At 41.4% G+C, this 20,355-nt stretch overlaps 1 protein-coding gene across 1 annotated transcript in view; it reads right to left on the bottom strand.

The window, feature by feature from the left end:
• Positions 1-12,496: 12,496 nt before the first annotated feature.
• The window catches only part of LOC119908149 (glutamate receptor ionotropic, kainate 5-like), a 99,109-nt gene continuing 91,250 nt past the window's right edge, over positions 12,497-20,355 (bottom strand). The window contains exons 18-19 of the mRNA XM_038725904.1: positions 19,331-19,545; positions 12,497-16,606 (exon numbers count right to left, since the gene is read on the bottom strand). Coding sequence (XP_038581832.1) covers positions 15,836-16,606; positions 19,331-19,545 — 986 coding nt within the window. The 3' untranslated portion in view covers positions 12,497-15,835. The remainder of the gene's footprint in view (positions 16,607-19,330; positions 19,546-20,355) is intronic.

Below are 20,355 nucleotides of genomic sequence, written 5' to 3'. Positions count from 1 at the left end.
ATTTCTTGAGAAGTGATGTTGTCATCTCGCACCACCTTGCTTTAGCTCCTTAAACCGGGCCCGGTCTCCACTCCTAAACGCCTCTTCCTTTTCCAACCTCAGCTGTCTGAGCTTAGCTGTGTTTGTCATTGTTATAACTCACCCTGTTGCATGTTGGTGTGCAGCCGTCCTCACAGAAGCTGATGTAGGAAGTCACAGCCTCTGTGTACTCATCCAGACTGTTGGTAGCAGTCCTGAAAACATCCCAGCCAGCGCAGTCCAAACACGCCTGAAGGTCCTCTACAGCGCCACTGCTCCACTGCTTTGACTCCTCACCACAGGTTTACAGAGCTTTAATTTCTGTCTGTATGCAGGAATCAGGTGGACCGTGACACGGAGCTCAGGGGACGGCGTGATACGCACCGCTTACTGTAGTGTAGCAGTGATCCAAAATCTTATCTTCTCTGGTTTAAATCCCTACTGCAGTCGGGCACGAGGACAACGAGGGAGGCTGCATTTCATTGCTGCTCTGCCGAGCTGCTAAGCAATGTTGCTGCACACGCACATGCGGCGACACACAGACATGGTGAAGGAAGATTGATTCAGCGCAGTGAGTGATACAGAGTGAAACTGTAAGTTGTTGTTAGTGACTGTTACTTGCTGAACTTAAGCTACGTTTACCTGAGGTAAAGGAGAGGGGATATTTTAGTTGGCTATAGAAAACACTGGTACTTGTGTGAGCACCATTAATACTGACTGTATTTTAGGAGAGAGAGAAGCAGGAGATATGCAGTGGTCTACAGGTCTGTCGTGGTCTGCAGGTCAGTAATGGTCTGCAGATCAGTAATGGTCTACAGATCAGTAATGGTCTGCAGGTCAGTAATGGTCTACAGGTCAGTAATGGTCTGCAGGTCAGTAATGGTCTGCAGGTCAGTAGTGGTCTGCAGGTCAGTAGTGGTCTGCAGGTCAGTAATGGTCTGCAGGTCAGTAATGGTCTGCAGGTCTGTTTGGGTCTACAGGTCTGTTGTGGTCTACAGGTCAGTAATGGTCTGCAGGTCTGTTTGGGTCTACAGGTCTGTTGTGGTCTACAGGTCAGTAGTGGTCTACAGGTCAGTAATGGTCTACAGGTCTGTTGTGGTCTACAAGTCAGTAGTGAGCTGCAGGTCTGTTTGGGTCTACAGGTCTGTTGTGGTCTACAAGTCAGTAGTGAGCTGCAGGTCTGTTTGGGTCTACAGGTCTGTCGTGGTCTGCAGGTCAGTAGTGAGCTGCAGGTCTGTTTGGGTCTACAGGTCTGTCGTGGTCTGCAGGTCAGTAGTGAGCTGCAGGTCTGTTTGGGTCTACAGGTCTGTTGTGGTCTGCAGGTCTGTCATGGTCTGCAGGTCAGTAGTGGTCTACAGGTCAGTAATGGTCTGCAGGTCAGTAGTGGTCTGCAGGTCAGTAATGGTCTACAGGTCAGTAATGGTCTGCAGGTCAGTAGTGGTCTACAGGTCAGTAGTGGTCTGCAGGTCAGTAATGGTCTACAGGTCTGTTTGGGTCTACAGGTCTGTTGTGGTCTACAGGTCTGTCGTGGTCTGCAGGTCAGTAGTGAGCTGCAGGTCTGTTTGGGTCTACAGGTCTGTCGTGGTCTGCAGGTCAGTTGCGGTCTACAGGTCTGTCGTGGTCTGCAGGTCAGTAGTGAGCTGCAGGTCTGTTTGGGTCTACAGGTCTGTTGTGGTCTGCAGGTCTGTCGTGGTCTGCAGGTCTGTCATGGTCTGCAGGTCTAGGGAAATGTGGGCTGTCTTGTTTTCTTGTAACAACAGACATTAGTTGGCAGGTCTGGGCACCAAGACACAGAAACTAAATGTCATGATATCATATTTGCTATATTCTAATTGAACTTTCTGCATTTATTGGCTGTAATAAATTAAATAAATATGTAGATGTTGCCTAAATGTAGGCGAGGCAATACATCTATGTTTACACAGATGTACACACAGGAAAATAAAATGACAGCAATCATACATACAGTAATCATTACTCCAAATCTTTTATTCCTTTAAACCCCTACAGGTTATTAAATTGAGACAGTAGCCACTTTAAACAGGATCCTTATCAACAGTTTACGTATATGTGTTTGTATGCAAGCCAAAGTACAGAGCAAAATCACACTGATTGAACCAATCTAAACTGCAGAAACAGGAATTAGTGAAATTAAGTTGCATTGTTTGGACCTGCAACTAATCTAAGAGAGAGAGGAATTAGATATGGTATTACTTTATCACACGTGAGCAGCTGGGTAGTATTTAAGTCACAGCCTACAATAAGTCTGGCCTTAGTGAATTCCCCCCATGCAGCTTTTATGTGTCTAAAACATTACAGTAACTTTTGTTCAACATTGGAGAAATGGAATAAAAGAATATGTCTGATGCTTTTTACCTGTTAGCATCTTTGCTTCTTGACTGGTTGTTGACATAAGTGCAGTAAGTGGTTCTAACTTAAGTATGTTTTGTTTAAACAAAACATACTTAAGTTAAAGTAAAATTAGTGAAAAAGTACTTTAAAAAGTATAATTACACAAAAAAAACTACTCAGTTACAGTAACGTGAGTAATTGCAATTCGTTACTTTCCACCTCTGGTAATAATATACAGCAGATGTTAGAAAGTAAGGTTTGCTTTGGGCCAACTTTAGATGGGGGGCAGAACAAAACACGCTATATTTAAACTGAATATTATGGTGTTCAGATAGCTCAGTTGGTAAAGTACCAGCTTCTCCCCTAGAAGGTTGTGAGCTTGATCCCATCTTACTTATTTATTTAGTTATTTTTGCTGTACCGTAATACTGCGATACGGGACAATTTGATATAATTGCTGGTGGGCAGTTTTGGCGATGGGCCATAATCACAGAGAGAACTAACGTGTTTCACTTGTCAGTGTTGTAAAACATGTAGTTGGATTGTATTTTCATGTAACGTTATTCGCTGATGCTGTATTTTGGCTTTGCAAAATTTGCTAATTGAACAAAGTGGAGACTGATCCTCACCTGACTGCTATTGTAAACTTCATCTATTATGCGGTTTATAATGAACTGTGGTGCAGAAACAGTGGCAATGTTACACACTCTTGGCTCACATTTTCCTCTTATCTGTCAGTGGTCATACTTGAACTAGATGTGATAGTTTTGTAGATGTTCTTCATTTACTTTGGTATGTTATAGTCAACCCTCCCAAGATGTAACAAAATGCATGATTAAATAAGAAGTTTGTTTGAAATCTTTGCAAATTTATTAAGTATTAACAACCTTTGCTCAATATTTTAATGAAGCCATTTCTCCCATTCTTCTTTGCAGGACTTCTCAAGTTCCATCGGGTTGGATGGGGAGCGTCGGTGCACAGCCATTACCAGATCTCTCCACAAATGTTGAATTGGGTTCAAGTCTGGGCTTTGGCTGGACTACTCAAGGAAATTCCAGTAACCACTCCTTTTGTTATCTTGGCAGTATGCTTAGGGTCATTGTCCTGTTGGAAGATGAACCTTCGCCCCAGTCTGAGGTCCAGAGCACTCTGGAGCTGGTTTTCATCAAGAATGTCTCTATCCTCACCAACAGTGAGGATTCACCATCTCTACCCCCCCAATCCCCATCTAGGTCACCCTTATCTCCAGACACCCTTTCTCTCCTCTCCCCCCTGTTGGACTTCACTGATCACATGGAAGACCTGGTTAGAGCTGGGACCAAATTTACTCCCCGCACCTTCCCTCGCTCCACTCCCATTTTCTCCACCCTAAACCCCCTCACCGTCCACCTCCACCACTGGTTCTTAGTCCTCCAGGTTTGACACATGTGTCACAAATTCAGCGCACAACCCGCCTTCCCGCTCCGCAATGGCGAAAAAGCCCAGTAAGCTCTGTCTGATATGTGCTGGGTCCAGGCTACAAGGAAAATAGCACTCATGACTCTTCCCAGGACAAGCCGGGGCCCAGTGTGCTGGTAGTCTTCTCCATCCCTGTCTTGACAGGTAACAGAAAAAGCATGGTGAATGTGTTAAGAAACAGGAAACATATCCTGCAAATTTAGTATTAATTCCTCGTCAGCCGCAGCCTGTGTGGGCCAGATAATGTTTTTAACACACTATAATTAGCTTTGTTAAACGTTAGGTCTTTGGCAGGAAAAACATTTTTAATCAATGATTTTATAATCACTCACAATCTTAATTTCATGTTTTTAACTGAAACTTGGTTGGACCAAGATAACAGTGCAGCTGTCCTTATCGAGTCTACCCCTCCCAACTTCAGTTTTATGAGTGAAGCTAGAGTGCATAAGAGAGGAGGTGGAGTTGCCATTTTGTGACTCCCTCCATTGCAAAAAGATGTCTTATGGGAATTTTGCTTCTTTTGAATATGTGGCACTTCAGCTGAATTCCTATCTATCTACAGGCCCCCTAAATACTATGCAAACTTTTTTGATGACTTTGGTGAACTGCTGTCTATAATCTGTGTTGACTTTGACTGTGTGGTTATTGTTGGTGATTTTAACATATTAATGTTGACAACCCCCAGGACAGAGGGACTAAAGAACTGTGTGTTGTGTTCTTGATAATTATGGACTGACTCAACATGTGATGGAGCCCACACATAATAAGGGGCACTCTTTGGACTTGGTCATCTCCAAGATTCTGGTCATTTCCAAGGTTGTGGTGACTGATGTTGCTCTCTCTGATCATTCCTGTGTTTTCTTTGAGAGTGCTATCTGCGTGCACACAAATGTACAAACAGGTGATCACAAAACGGCATATCACTGAAAACACTAGTGAAAAATTTATTGAGGCTTTCTCCTCAACACCCGCCCTCTCACGGGCCTCAGTCAATGAGCTTGTAGATAATTTCAGTTCTAAAATTACAAATGTTATTGATGCCATTGCACCAGCCAAGGTGAAGGTGGTCTCTGGTAAGAGAAGATCTCCATGGAGAAATGCCACGCTGGTTAGAACTCAAAAAAGAGAGTGTCGAAAAGCTGAACGCAGGTGGCGGAAAACAAATCTCCAGGTTCATTATGACATCTATAAAGAGAGACTTTGCATTTATAATTTAGAACTGAGAAATGCAAGGCGGTCCTTCTTCTCTGACATCATCACCAAAAACATTAATAATGCACGTGCCCTGTTTGCTGCTGTGGACAGGCTAACCAACCCTCCTGTGTCTGTAGCCTCTGACCTTCTATCCACCAGGGCCTGCAATGAATATGCCTCCTTCTTCACAGACAAAATTCAAACAATTAGACAAGCAATCAGTGCCTCCATGTCAGTAACAGGATATGTCTTGTCCCTGTGTCCACTTAAAAACAAGTCATATAGCATCAGACAATTTGATTCTATTAACCATAAAAACCTGGAGGATATAATACAACATCTGAAATCCTCCTCATGCTGCCTTGATATTCTGCTGACAGTTTTTTTCAAAAATGTTTCTAAATACATGGCCTCAGGTTTACTACAAATTGTCAACATGTCTCTCCTCTCAGGTTTTTTCCCCACAGGCTCTGAAAACTGCAGTCATTAAGCCACTCTTAAAAAAGAGCAATCTAGGCAATTCACTAATGAGCAATTACAGGCCCATATCAAATTGCCCATTTTTAAGTAAAATCATTGAAAAGGCTGTTTTTCAACAGCTTAGTGCTTTCTTGGCACTAAATAACTGTTTTGATGTCTTCCAGTCAGGTTTTCGACCACACCACAGCACTGAGACGGCTCTTGTTAAGGTCTTCAATGACATCCATTTAAACACTGACAGTGGCAGAATTTCAGTCTTAGTATTATTGGACTTTCTGGCACAGTACTAAACTGGTTTGAATCCTACTTAAAGGACAGGGACTACTTTGTGTCTATAGGTAATCAAACATCTGAGCTGCCAAAAATGACATGTGGAGTTCCCCAAGGCTCCATTCTGGGACCTCTTTGTTTAATATTTACATGCTTGACTCAGATTATGAAAAACAACAAAATATGTTACCATAATTATGCAGATGACACACAGATTTACATAACCATTTCACCAGGGGACTATGATCCCGTACAGGCGCTGAGTAACTCTATTGAGCAGGTCAACGATTGGATGCACCAGAATTTTCTTCAATTAAACAAGGATAAAACTGAAGTTATTGTTTTTGGAGCCAGGGAGGAAGGATTGAAAGTCAGTGCTTGACTTCAGTCTGTAACGTTAAGAACCACAAATCAAGCCAGAAATCTTGGTCATGGACTCAGACCTGAATTTGAGGAGCCATATTAAGACAATTACAAAGTCAGCCTACTATCACCTGAAGAATATATCAAGGATTAAAGGACTTATGTCTCAGCAAGACCTGGAAAACTTGTCCATGCATTTATCTTCAGTCGACTTGACTACTGTAACAGTGTCCTTACAGGCTCCCTAAGAAATCCATCAGACAGCTGCAGCTGATTCAGAACGCTGCTGCTCGAGTCCTCACTAAGACCAAAAAGGTGGATCACATCACTCCAGTTCTGAGGTCTTTACATTGGCTTCCTGTCTGTCAAAGATTTGATTCCAAAATCCTGCTGTTAGATTATAAAGCACTAAATGGTTTAGGGCCAAAATACATTTACGATCTTCTGCTTCGTTACGAACCATCCAGACCTCTCAGGTCGTCTGGGATCAGGTCTGCTTTCTGTCCCCAGAGTCAAAACTAAACATGGAGAAGCAGTGTTCAGTTATCATGCTCCGTATATCTGGAACAAACTCCCAGATAACTGCAGGTCTGCTGAAACTCTCAGTTCTTTTAAATTAAGACTGAAGACTTTTCTTTTAACCATTGCTTTTAATTAAATATTTAAGATTTTTCTTTTTACTGATAACTTACACTGCACTGTAACTTTTACTGTTCTGTTTTCTTTTTCTTTGTTTTTAGCTTTTTATTATTTTCCATTTAACTCTTTTAACCCTAATTGTAACACTGTAACTTTTATTATATTTTATGTTGCTTTTAAACTTTTACATATTTCCCTGTTGCTTTTATGTTTTATGTAAAGCACTTCGAATCACCTTGTTGTTAAATTGTGCTATACAATTAAACTTGCCTTGCCTATATATGCATTCGTCTTTCCCTCAATCCCAGTACCTGCTTCTGAAAAACATGACCACAGCATGAAGCTGCCACCACCATGCTTCACTGTAGGGATGGTACTGGCTAGTTGATGAGCAGCGCCTGGTTTCCTCCAGACATGATGCTTGCCACTCAGGCCAAAGAGTTCAATCAGTCGTCAGACCAGAGAAGTTTGTTTCTCATGAGAGTCTGAGAGTCCTTAAGGTGCATTTTGCAAACTCAACACCTTGAGTAAAGTGCACTGAGACTGATTTTGTTGATGGGGGCAGAGAAAACGGCAGTGGCTGCAGCTGTGATTGTTGCGGTTGAGTTGTGACTGCGTTGCCAGAGGCTGTTTAGAGAAGAAAATTATGCATCAGTTTTGCACTTAGTCCCAAATATTAAACTCATTTTAAAACTTTACTTGGAATGAATATTTCTCTTGCGATTATGGTGATACAGTTACAGTTCTCTCTGCACACTGAAAAATAAAACTGATAATTTTTAACAACTGGCTGTAAGACTCAACTTAAATTGTTTGCTCATAACATTTTCTGATGAATTTGTAATTTAAAAAAATCTGTTTTTTTTAAGTCTTGCAACGTTCATTGCAAAATAACTAAAACAAACGGCATTGATTTATAGTGCAGAAATGTAATAGCATAATAGAAGTACTTACTCAATATTCTCTGCTTGAATGTCGTGAATGAAGCTGTGATCTCTTTGACTTCAGCTCCTCTTAATAAGCATGTATGAGATCAGGCTGAAAACAAAGGTAACAGAGAAATGTGTGCAGGGACATTAAGTGTAATGGTAACTCTCTTCATGGTTACAGGTGTTAACAAACACAATGACTCCCTCTTTTTCTCCTTTTATTCCACTGATGCAACCAATGCAACCAACGGGAATTTAACTGCTTAATATGTCATACGTGTACTGTGACATTTTACTGTGACTGTTTGGGTTTAGTAGCTCTACTGACTACTGACTACTTACTTTACTTTCTTTGTTACTATTGTTCATCATTTGGCTTATTGTAATATTTCGGATGTATGGCCTAAAATCTGCAGATAATTGCTTCAACAGCCAGAAGTAAATTATCAAAATGTATGTAAAAATTGAAGGGAATGATAGTTTTGTCTTGTTTGTTCACTTGACGGAAGATTCAGAAAAGTGAGTGACCACATCAAACCTCTCATTTCAGTATAATCTCTTTAACAAGTGCGAAAGCATCGGAGTATCAATTAGTAATTTTTTTGACCATTACCAGACACTTTTTTAGGTACACCTTGCAAGTAACTGGTTGGACCTCCTTTCATCTTCAGAACTGCCTTAATTCTTCGTGGATACTTCAACTGGATGGATAAACTTTCAACAAGGTGTTGGAAACATTCCTCAGAGACTTTGGTCGATATTGACATTTAAACAATGCTCCATTGGTACTAAGGGGCCCAAAGTGTGCCAAGAAAATATCCCCCACAGCATTACACCACTACCAGCCTGAACTGTTGATAGAAGGCAGGATGTATTCATATTCTGTTATTTTGTGGAGACGTGCGTCTATTGACTGTTTGGCATAGTTGTGTTCACTTTAGAACCGGTTTGAAACGGCTATATGATCATGTTTCATTGGCCTGGTGCCCTTCCATATACAAGTTTGAGCGCATGGTTCCACTACACAAACACACCCTATAGAGCATACCACGTGATGTATGTGCATACTTCTGCAGCGTGAGTAAAGAGAGAGAGAGAACGGGGGGAAAAGCCAAGCAAAGCGAGTCAGAGGAGCGAAAGAAAAGACTGAGGCAAACAACAAAACAGCGGAGATCGAAGGGGAAATGTATGTACCTGTGTTGTTTTTTTGTTTTTGTTTTTTACATGCGCTGAACAAAATTATAAAGGCAACACTTTTGTTTTTGCCCCCACTCACCATGAGCTGAACTCAAAGATCTAAGACTTTCTCTATGTACAAAAAAGGCCTATTTCTCTCAAATATTGTTCACAAATCTGTCAAAATCTGTGTCAGTGAGCACTTCTCCTTTGCCGAGATAATCCATCCACCTCACAGGTGTGGCATATCAAGATTCTGATCAGACAGCATGGGGATTGCACAGGTGTGCCTTAGGCTGGCCACAATAAAAGGCCTTAGGCTGGCCACAATAAAAGGCCTTAGGCTGGCCACAATAAAAGGACACTCAAAAATGTACATAGAGAAAGTCTTAGATCTTTGAATTCAGCTCATACTGAATGGATGGAAAAACAAAAATGTTGTGTTTATAATTTTGTTCAGTGTATGTTTGAGAATATCGAAATGAATATCGTTATCGCAATATTCATGATCAATATCACATTTTGTTAATATCATGCGACCCTATTACCTTGGTTGTAACGGGTGGTTATTTGAGTTACTGTTGCCTTTCTGTCATCTTGAACCAGTCTGCCCATTCTCCTCTGAACTCTGACATCAAGGCATTTTCGACCACACAACTGCCGCTCACTGGATATTTTATATATATTTTTTCCGACCATTCTCTGTAAAACCTTAAGGATGGCTGTGCGTGAAAATCCCACCAGTAGATCAGCTGTTTCTCAAATACTCAGACCAGCCTGTCTGGCAACAACAACTATGCCACGCTCCCTTAAGTCATTTAATACCCTTTCTTCCCCGTTCTGATGCTCGGTTTGACCTAAGTACATATGAAGCTGAGTTGACAACACACTCAATTCTGCTGCAGTGTTTTCCCTCTGGTCTGCATCGCCCTCTGCTGGCTGCTCACTGACATTACAACAGTCTGATTCTCTTCATAACATTAACACGACCTGAAGTCTCTGAACAGAAACCTCCTGATTTTATATTCAAGGATGTTCTTAAGTGATTTCCTGCTAAAACAACTTAGTCTGGTAAAAACAACAAACACAACAAAAATGTAGAAAGTAAAATACTACCAACTAACATGCTTTAAAACAAAAACTGTCTTCAAAAAATATTGAATATATTATGAATATTATAATTTTAATTTTTAAACCAAAACACACAAAACAACAAAACACAAACTAAAATAAAATAAAATAAAAATATGTGACATTTTAACAATTTATGTAAGTTTCATCAGGAAAATATATTTAAAGTATAAAAGTACTGTAAAATGTCCCCTGTGACTGTTAAATATTCTATTATCAGATTCTTCTTCTTCATATACTAATGCAAAAGCTGGATTTTACTGTCGTAGCTGTTGAGGTGGAGCTGATTTGATTAAATTATTATTTTCATTATAGCTGTAGTTATCTGCTGATTAATTTCTCTATTAAGTAAGTGTTTGTTTTTTTTAAATTAGTGTAAAGAGTCTGAACGTTTGAACGGAAAATCAGCAAATCCTCACATTTGAGACCATGAAATGTTTTTACACTTAAACCATTATTAAAATAATTGCCAATTAATTTCAACTAATCATTTTTAGCTGTACTTGTGTAAACTGTTGTGTCCTTTAATTTATAAGAAAATAACAAGTTATAATAATAAATATTTTAATCATACTGAAGTAAAGTGAAGTAAAATTTCTGCGTGACGATAGTAGAAAGTGGCATGAAAAGAAAAGTTAAATCACCTTAAATTTGTACATAAGTACAGTACTTGAGTTAGTGTACTTGAAAAATGTCTATAATGAAAAACAAATGAACTCAAGAGAATAAAAGAACATTTTATGAGCTGAAGTGTAATTTTTCTCCTTATTTAATAAATCATCAGTTAAATTCTGTATTTTACTGAACGTATTCATTCAACTTTCGTTTCATATTTCTCCATTTAATAATAAAATTTAATCAACACTTTGGGGCTCCATAACAGACAGCAGCATAACAGCGGATAAATTAATGACCTAATATTCAGATCAGCTGCTGCCGTCTGATCAGCTGATGGAGGTTTAACATTCCCCCTCCATGCAAGACATGGGCTGCGGTCAAAAAAGTCAGAAAAGTTTCCTTTCCTAACCACTTTTCTTTGACCTCGATGGAAAACATTGTGAGGTCAAGGAAAAATGAGAAGGAGAATACATAAGGACTTAGGAAAAGACAACCGCAGGGCTCAGAGAATTCAATTGATCTTATCTAGGAAATGTAATTATGCACAGTGGATGCTACTGACCCTAAACCATGGTGAAACTACGATGTTCTGAAGATGCGTTACCTTACAGTGTTGTTTTAACGCAGACCATCTAAAGGTGGACAACACGGTGGAAAATAATACTTCATTACCGAGGTTGCAAAAAGGCATTTAGGGTAGAATTAATATTTTCCGCTGCGTTGTCCACCTTTAGACACCAAATAATCTAAATGATTGTCACACTGAGAATGCTTGCTGACACTCAGCCTCCTGCCCACCCCGATTTATCAACATGAATCCCAAATCTTGTATTTAAATAATACATTACATTTCCTCAGGAGGTCATCCAGCTTGATCCTCACCTTTAACTTTTATAATTTTATTAGTAACAGCTCGCATACGGGTTTCAATTATTGTTGACAGTTCAAAACAAGTTATGGGATAAGAGAGAAAAGGCAAAATAGACGATGGTAACTTACTGATCGATGTCCTTTATCCGTTAGGTCATCGGATTTCTTTTTTTTATTGTAGAAAATTCAAATACAACTCTTGAAACATAAAATGGTGCTAAAACAGTATCAGATTACAGCAAAGCAAAAGAAACCAAACTAAAAGAAAGAAGGAAATTGTGAGCGTCCTATTCAAGAATCATAAATGAGTCCAATAAAGAAAAAAGTTAACACTAGTGGTTATTCTTGTCAGTCATGTATTGCAAGAATTTAGCAAAATACGCCTGACGGATTTTATTGTTTGAGTTTGAGAACGTGCGTCGCTTTAAATTCTGCTGCCACAAGTAATTGTGGAATCTCCTTTCGTAAAGGAAAGTCCGCTGTATCCTACGCTAAAGGAGATAAGAAAGGAAGCATTGAAACAACTTTCCTTAGAATTCGACCAAAATCTCAAAACGTTTTGCACCGGTTTGCAATGTTTTCGGGTTGAACGACATGTTTCCTTGCAACGTTCCTCAACCGGCTTCGAGGTACGTTTGGTTGGCGTGTCACAGGTGTTCCCTGAACCACCAGTCTGTAAACACAACGTGGTTAAAAAGGCAGGAAAACGCAGGGCGCTTGAGTACACGACAGGGCTGTTTCTGTTTTGCTACATTTTGTCAGCGCTGAACTCGCCCCTCTAATCATGGCTGCCACTTAAACACTTCCGGGTCACTTTAGTCAGTGAAGAACCGTCCTAAGGAGCACGATGAAGCTCTGCCTAACTCCATGTCCGATCAGTCAGAACACCTGGACACACCTGTTCACTTTTTAACGTCATTGTACAAACCCGGGCACTGTTTAAAGAAAAGGTCAAAGGTCAGATGAATAAAAACCTGAACAGCAGTGTTTTTGGTACATTGACTGTTTTTTTTTATTCCAAACTTGTCTATATATTGAACATCAGAGGGCTGGTCCCCTCCTACAATCACCCCACACGTCAATATCAATAATAATGATAACAATAGAATCATCAGAATAATATCCATCTGTTGTCTCTGTCCTACTGATGAGCTGAGCACTGCTGGTACAAATCTGAGGGATGAGCCGAAAAATAAAATAAAACAGCAGACAATACGATGCAACGCACCACCGGGATTCATTCAATATCACACACACACACATACACACACACACACTTCGTCGTCTGTGGCTCATTTTCTGAAGATGTCAACAGCAAATAATAAAACAAACAAAAACTACAGGCACTGCTCTTAAACAAAACCATGTTTCCAAAGTGTTTCAATAAAAAAATGGAGGAGTTGATTTCCATTTGGCTCCGTGTTGTTCAGACCCTGCAGGCGGGCCACGGTGAAGAATGTGGAATTGACAATATCAGCACTTGTGTAGCGTAATCAGTCGATGCGATTTGTTGACGTACAGATCTTGGAGGTGTCTTTTGGACTGCGACATCCCAGCGTGGTGATCGAATCATCGTGACATCAGTTTAAACGGACTCAAGGTTACCATGAAAAAGAGGAATTTAAAAAACAAAGAAAACAAGCAATACTCGTTGGCAGGAAATACAATCACAAATTTAGTTTTTTTCTTTTGCAGTTTGCCCTCCAAATTTACCTATAAATGTGTGTGTGTGTGTGTGTGTGTGTGTAGTATGTATCCGAGCTCCACTGACTTCCTGTTTTGAAAAAGAAAATTACACCTGCACTTTGATCACAGGCACAAAAACAAATTCACCCAACTGTACTGAGGTAGTTCCTCTGCTTTTAGGGACTGTATGAAAATGGCTGCATTGGTGAGAGGGGGTGAACCTTATGTTTTAGTTTTTAAAAAGAAAGCAGCCCCCCCCCAACAAAAATCTAAACTATAAAGCAGTTTTCACTTGCTACAACCTGCTTCACCACAAAAAACTAACTGAATTTGAGATGATGTACTCACTTTAAACCTTTAAATTGTCACAATAGCCACCAATTTCCACAATATAAGATAAATTAGTTTACAACACACGACAATAAATCTCACAAAGGAAGGTTTAAATAAATATAAATCTGCCATGAGAAAATAAAAGTCCTCCCCTGCTCTCCCAAAAACATCTAAAAAGACGACACTTCAGCCAAAAGAGCTGCTCTGAATATTTTTCGTAGAGTCCCTGACAGTCGGCTTCGGCTTCACAAAAGTACTTTTAGATCGGTCAGCACGCTCGGCTGTGTTTTAGCACTGTGTTTCCAATCGTAAACTGGCTGTGGCCCAGATATGGCTGCCAGATTTGTGGCCAATGCCGGACCAGAAATTTAGCTGATTTGGCTGAATTATTCAACACAAGTCTGGCATGAGCGTGAAAACTATTCTTGTCAGATTTAGCTTGCTTTTAAGATATTTTAGCTACATATGATTGATTTATGACTTTTACTTTGAAAAGGCAAAGCATGATGTTTCCTTGTTCTTTGGCGGCTTGTGAACAGTTCAAATAGTTCAACCTTCAAAGGAATAGTTAGGAACATTTTGGAAAATACGCACATTTTCTTTGTTTGTGAGAGTGAGTTTTTTGGTTTTCATGTCAGGACCAAGCGGGAACCTCCGGGTCTAAAAAGGGAAGCCAATGCAAAAGTACCTTAAAGCTGCTTTCTCTCTAACGGCCGGCAGGGGGCGGCTCCACTGGTTGCAAAAAGAAGTCCAGTCCCTATAGAAATAATGATATATGGCTACTTCTCAGCTGATTTATTTCCTCAGTAAACACTTTCCTGATGAGTTTATGGTCTCAGTCGCTAGTTTTAGGTCTTCTTCAGCACAGCATGATGTTCATTTAGTAAATTATGGTCCCATTTAGAGGAACAGAGACCATTTAATTTAAGCCTGTTTTTCGCAAGCCAAAATTAGCATCCCGGCTAAAATCACCTTGCTAACCAAGCTAGCTGGCGCCACTGTCATGTCCAATTATCGTCACGACTGCTGGTTGCAAATAATCAAGATGGCAGCGGCCAAAATGCCAAACTCAAGGCTTAAAAACGGTAGTCTACCAACGGAGGACGTCACAGTGACTACGTGTGTATGATCTTTTATACAGTCTATAATCAGCACGTGGTTAGCATAGCATAGCATAAAGAATGGATGCAGTAGGAAATTGCTAGCTTGGCTAAAGAGCACTAATTAAGTTGTTTGTTTAATCTGTACAAAAATAATAATTTAAGGGGAGCCTGTCCTTATGCTAAGCTAGGTTAACCACCTCCTCACTCTTGCTCCGTACTAAACACACCATGTTATCCATCTGAACATCTGATTCTTGGAAAGAAAGCGATTGACCGTATTGCCCCAAATGTTGAAACTATTCATTTAAAAACAGGAGATAATACTAGTTTCTGATAGGCTCTCTGTTAAACTGTTAAAACTGTTCAACCAGACACCGAAACCAAAGGTCCTCTCACAAATATAAATAATGAACTTCGTGAGGAAAGATTTACTTTGTCTGACATTTTAAGATTTCTGATTGTGCGTCCTTTACTTAGTGAATTAGATGCTGCATGGAAAAGAAGAACTACCCCAGCACAGCTCGGTACACTTCAGGTGATGCATCCGTTTTCCTGCTTCGTGGATCACAGCACCGGTTGGTCACGTTTCCAGACGTCAGGTCAGCAGGAGTCTGCACAAACAGCGACAGGGTTTATAAGAGCTACATCCTCCAGAGACGTCCAAACGACGGACAGGTGACCGTGATCACTGTACAGCTGCTCTGCTGCTACCGTGTGTGTGTGTGTGTGTGTGTGTGTGTGTTGGTCTCCTTCTATACAAACACCTGGTTCAGTATTCAAACAGTAAACACAAGCCTTTCTCTCTTGGTGTCTCTGAATCCTCCTCACTTGGCACGGAGTGTGATGATTGGCCGAGGCAAGAGGTGGAGGACTGAATGTGGCCGAAACAATCAAGACCCCAGGATTGTGTCCATTTGGCAGGCACTTCCTGTTTGTCCGTCCGCTGCGGTACCGCGATCCAAAGACCTCGGCTGGTTTAATCCAAAATGTAAGGTTTGGTTTACAGTGGTTTAATCCGTCCACCCCTATGAAAAGGTTACTGGTATGATCCATTGAAACTGGCTGGGTCTTTATGAACGGCCCTGCAAATGGGTCAAAATGGTTTTTCCCATCCACCCCTGCTGATAGGCCAGTTTGGACTGGTCATTGGGGCCAAAAAGTAAAGTTCACTGACCTTTGACCCCTCTGATGACGGCCCACACAGCGTCTTTTTGCTCAGTCGTGCCCCCCTAGTAAGTCCATAGGTGGGCGTGTCGGCGTTTTAGGAGGGGGAAGAGGCCGGGGCGGTGGCGCCGGCTTGTTATTGCCCCGCCGCGGGCTTGCTGTGCCCCCGTCGCTGTCAGCTCTGTCTGCTGGGATGGGAGGAGGCGGCGGTGGGAGGCGGGGCAGCGACATAGAGCCATGGTGGTAGTGGAGGTGGTGGTGGGGGTGGGGGTTGTGGCGATGGTGGTGACCCGGCGTCGCCATGGAGGGAGGGATCCGGGAGCAGGAGGAGGCGGAGGACGATGAGGAGGGGGGGGGAGGTGGGGGAGGAGTATGTGTGGCCGGCCGCAGGCTCTGGATCCGCCGGCACTCTTGGCAGATTCGCACGTGGCTGCAGCCCTGCAGGACGCTGCGCTGCGGAGCGGGAGGAGCCACCAGGGCTGACGCCGGAGGAGGTGGCGTGCCGGTAGTGGCGTTGGCGCCTAGTGGGTCTTCAAGGAGCCTCTGTGGCCCCGGGCCCAGATCAGGGCCTCCTCCCATACCTCCCCCAAGGCCCGCCAACCCGCCTGTCAGCGGGCCGGCGCCGCTGTACAGTTTGCCGTTGCTGAGACGCATCTCACGGACCAGACGTATGGGGCGCGGGGCGGCCAGAGCCAGGCGGGAAGGGTGACGCAGAACTCCGCCCCCAGCGCTGCTCAGAGGCCGGCGGCGACGGGGGCGAGAGTTTTTCTTACAGGAGACGGCATTTCGAAACTCCGTCAGCATCTCCTGACAAACAGAGACCTGAGAGAGGAGCACACACAGAAACATGAAACATGAGCGCACATCTAAGACAACACGGTGTTCAGAAGCTGCTGTAGAGGTGCACTGCCAGGGAACCCCAAAAGTCACAAACCAACACACACAGTTTAATAACTGCTCCAAAATGAAGTGTGGAAATCAAAGTTGTGTTCTTGCAGGACAGTTTGTCTCTGTTGCCACCACACAAGGAAACAGACTGCTTGAGTAGGTCGATATCAGACTCTTTTAGATCTTTTCTTTCCTCGTATTAATCATGTTGGTATTTGTGTTCAGACTAATTCATTTAATCTTTATGCTCATGTTCTGAAATAATATAACAAACCTGCTGTGGCAGGTTTTAAAAGCATTAACATTTTCTCAATGTTAAATATTAATACACACGTTTTTTTTTTATTTTAATATCAGTATTCTTACTTTGGCAATATTGTATCTGGATATGATCATGCCAATAAAGCCCTTTTGAATTTGAGAGAGGAAGAAAATGTGTGCCTTCGCATATGATGAAGGGGAAATAGAGTGAATGTGTGAGTGAGCGAGACGTGAACACATTATGCTCTGGATGTTTTTATCTTAATGCTCTGCAGTTTCCCACCTCAAACTAGTGTTATCTGTAAATATTGTATGAGTGTGTGTGAGTGTGTGTGTGTGTGTGTGTGTGTGAGTGTGTCCTATCATCTGTCATATAAAAAACTGTTGGGGCCGAAAGTCAAATAAATGGCAGATAAATGAAGAGCAAATGAAAGTCAGAAACTGTATCTGCAGAGGACGAATAAATGGTCACACCAGACGGCTGGAATACAGATACGAGTAAAGAGAGAAATACAACTCTGTCCCAAAGCACAGCTTCCTGTTTGGGCTGGAATTAAATCATTTTCGAAGCATTGAAGTCTCTTTTAGCTTCTTTTTAAAGCCACACTAATACATATTTTACATTACATGCTATGAAGCCAATGTGTTAATGAGGGGAACCTCAACTTGTTTGTATCTAGTGTATGTGCACAAGTGCTGCAACATAACACGATTTCTTTACTCCAGTTTCAGTCTGTTCCACTGATGATGGCAGTATAAGGTTGCACCTGCATTCTCAGTGATTTTCACACATTGAGCTTTCACATCCTAGATAGCAAAGTTCATTATCCTGTCACACTTTTACATGCGTATTTTCAGAACAGGTGGTCAGTAAAAAGCTCAACCTTCTAATACTAAGAACGCATTTTTTATTTGGAATTAAAAGTTTAGTGTGACTTTGTTTAAATACATAAAAAAATGAGCAAACGTGAGGATTTGAGCGACTCTGATGAGGGTCAAACTGTGATGGCTAGACGAAGGAACAGCAACAGGGCCAGAGATGCACATGGGGAGCGAAGCCTGGCCCGTGTGATCCGATCCAACAGACGAGCTATTGTGGGTCAAACAGCTGATCGATTGGTGTAAGCTATTTGGTAAAAGACAACAATCTAGCAACATGCTTTAATTTAGACACAAACAGTTAGTCATATCAAAGTTTTCTACTTAATACTCTGACAAGTAATCAGCTTTTCACCAAGTTCAAACAATAAAAAAATGACTCAACAACTGTGACAGTCCTTTAAAAAAAGAATTATAAAAACATTTTCCTGACGCTTTTATCCAAAGCGACTTACAACTAGGGGTTAAGTGTCTTGCTCGAGGACACATAGTGGAGGTCGTGGTATACTGTCTGTAGAAAATCTAGCGTTCAACACATTTGTAAGGCCTCTGGGATAAACACAATGCTTTTGGGGGAGAAACAAGGTATTTAAAACTTGTACCATCCTGTACTCCATTGTATTCACATTTTCCCCAACTTCTGCCAGACACATGTGGAAACTTTGACCAAGGATCTCACTTTGTGTTAAAAAATGGTGCGGACAAAAAGAAATTTGGAGTATTAAACACTTCATTTCCTGCATTCTGGTGAATGTTTCTGCACCAATTTATGGTAGAAATGTTATTATTTATGTAAAAGGAAACACAGGCAGCACGTGACATTACAAAATATATAACAGAAGCTCTCAGGCTTTCAGATCTGTTTCTCCGGTAGATCAACTTTTCTCCTGTAATATCCTCCCTGCTGAGGCAACACACATGCAGGCATGATTTAGTCTTCTCTCCTCTTTTGTCATGTTCACAGGGAGAGAACGGAAAAAGTGGCCTAAAAGAAACTGTGTCAAAAAGTTGTTAAAGTTGCCGATTGGTGCTGCACGTTTTTGGGTCATCTGATTTCTAATCAGTCGCTTGGTTTCTTTTTGGCTTTAATTACTTCTTTTGGACAATGCACATTTGTTTCTTCTATATTTTAATTGCACTGCATGTTTTCTTCATGAGCAAATAAACCTTTCTAAAGGCATTTTCATTTGTTATTTAATTGTAAGCTATATTTCAGACTGTTTTTCAACAAATTATGCTTTAAAAAAGTGATGGGGACAAAATCAGCCATTTCAAAAAGTGGTGGGGACACGTCCCCAGTGTCCCCAGTGTCCCCAGTGTAATTGACACCTATGTTTGGGACTCCATTATAATTCGGAGGTCTTTGATTTTGAAGAAAAAAACCAGCAACAACATGGGTTTGATGATGGAGTCAGTGAGCAGGCTGGAAGAGCTTAAATTGTGACTTTTTGTATGAACTTTTGAATCAAGCACATTCTGATCATCATACACACACAGACACACAGGCGGATGACCTACTGAGGTGTTTGAGCTGAGGCTGAGGCCGGGGGCGGGGCAGGAGGAGGAGGACGAGAGAGGAAGAGGAGGAGGAGGAGGATGATGAAGGTTTACCTCGTCCGTCTCTGCGGAGCGGCGAGTCGACCACACAAACTCCATGATGGCGACGAAGACGGCGATAATGAGGCCGCAGATCAGGACCACAAAAATCCCGCCGATGTTCTCCATGCCGAGACCTGGAACGCACATAAACACAGTAACGTACAGTAGAGTGACAACTAAGTTAATGAAACCCTGTTTCGATTATTTCTAAAACTATTTCTTTATGTGTTCCTATATTTCATTGTGGTCACTTTAAGAAACAAGGAAGTACATCATGTTGTTTAGGGAGAAAGTGAGCATGGCACAGACAGCAGTCGTTGTAAGATGCCTCTGAGCTAATCCAGCGACATCTGCAGACATCTTACGCCTTTGGCAGCATCGTGAGTATGGATTGATTCTTTATTGTTATCTACAACCTCTGAGTTTATTATTTTGGGACAATTTTATATTTGTGAAGTTTGATATCAGAATCTGCCATATTCATATTAGAGTTAGCATATTATGTATCTCTGTAGTAGTTTCACCTTTTCTTGCAACGCCATTAAACCTGTGGACAAGAGACCAACTGTCTTCAGAGTCTTGATTACAGTTGTAGTACTCGAGACCGGTCTTAAGACCACTTTTTGATGGTCTTGGTCTCGTCTCGGACTCGACTGCATTTGTACTCGGTCTTGTCTCGGTCTCGGACATTGAGGACTTTTATTTCTAGACCAGTCTAGACCATAACTTTGGGAATATCAATAAATTGCTTTTGCGTTGTCATCCAAACTTTGATTGGATGTAAAACGTATTGCTTCAAATGCAACCAATAACCCTAATTAAACATGTGTTGTTCCCGTTAATGACTGCCCCCCCTGACCTGCGATGGTAAACATGGAAAAGGAGCGTTGAATAAAGATGCTTATGTTGATTTCAGCTCTTAGTGTTTGTATGTGGGTGTTTTA

The sequence above is a fragment of the Micropterus salmoides genome, unplaced genomic scaffold (assembly GCF_014851395.1).
Source record: "Micropterus salmoides isolate LMB-PRFRI ecotype aquatic unplaced genomic scaffold, ASM1485139v1 Ms_hic_scaffold_17, whole genome shotgun sequence".
Classification (NCBI taxonomy): domain Eukaryota; kingdom Metazoa; phylum Chordata; class Actinopteri; order Centrarchiformes; family Centrarchidae; genus Micropterus; species Micropterus salmoides.
This window is presented reverse-complemented; position numbering and strand designations above follow the sequence as displayed.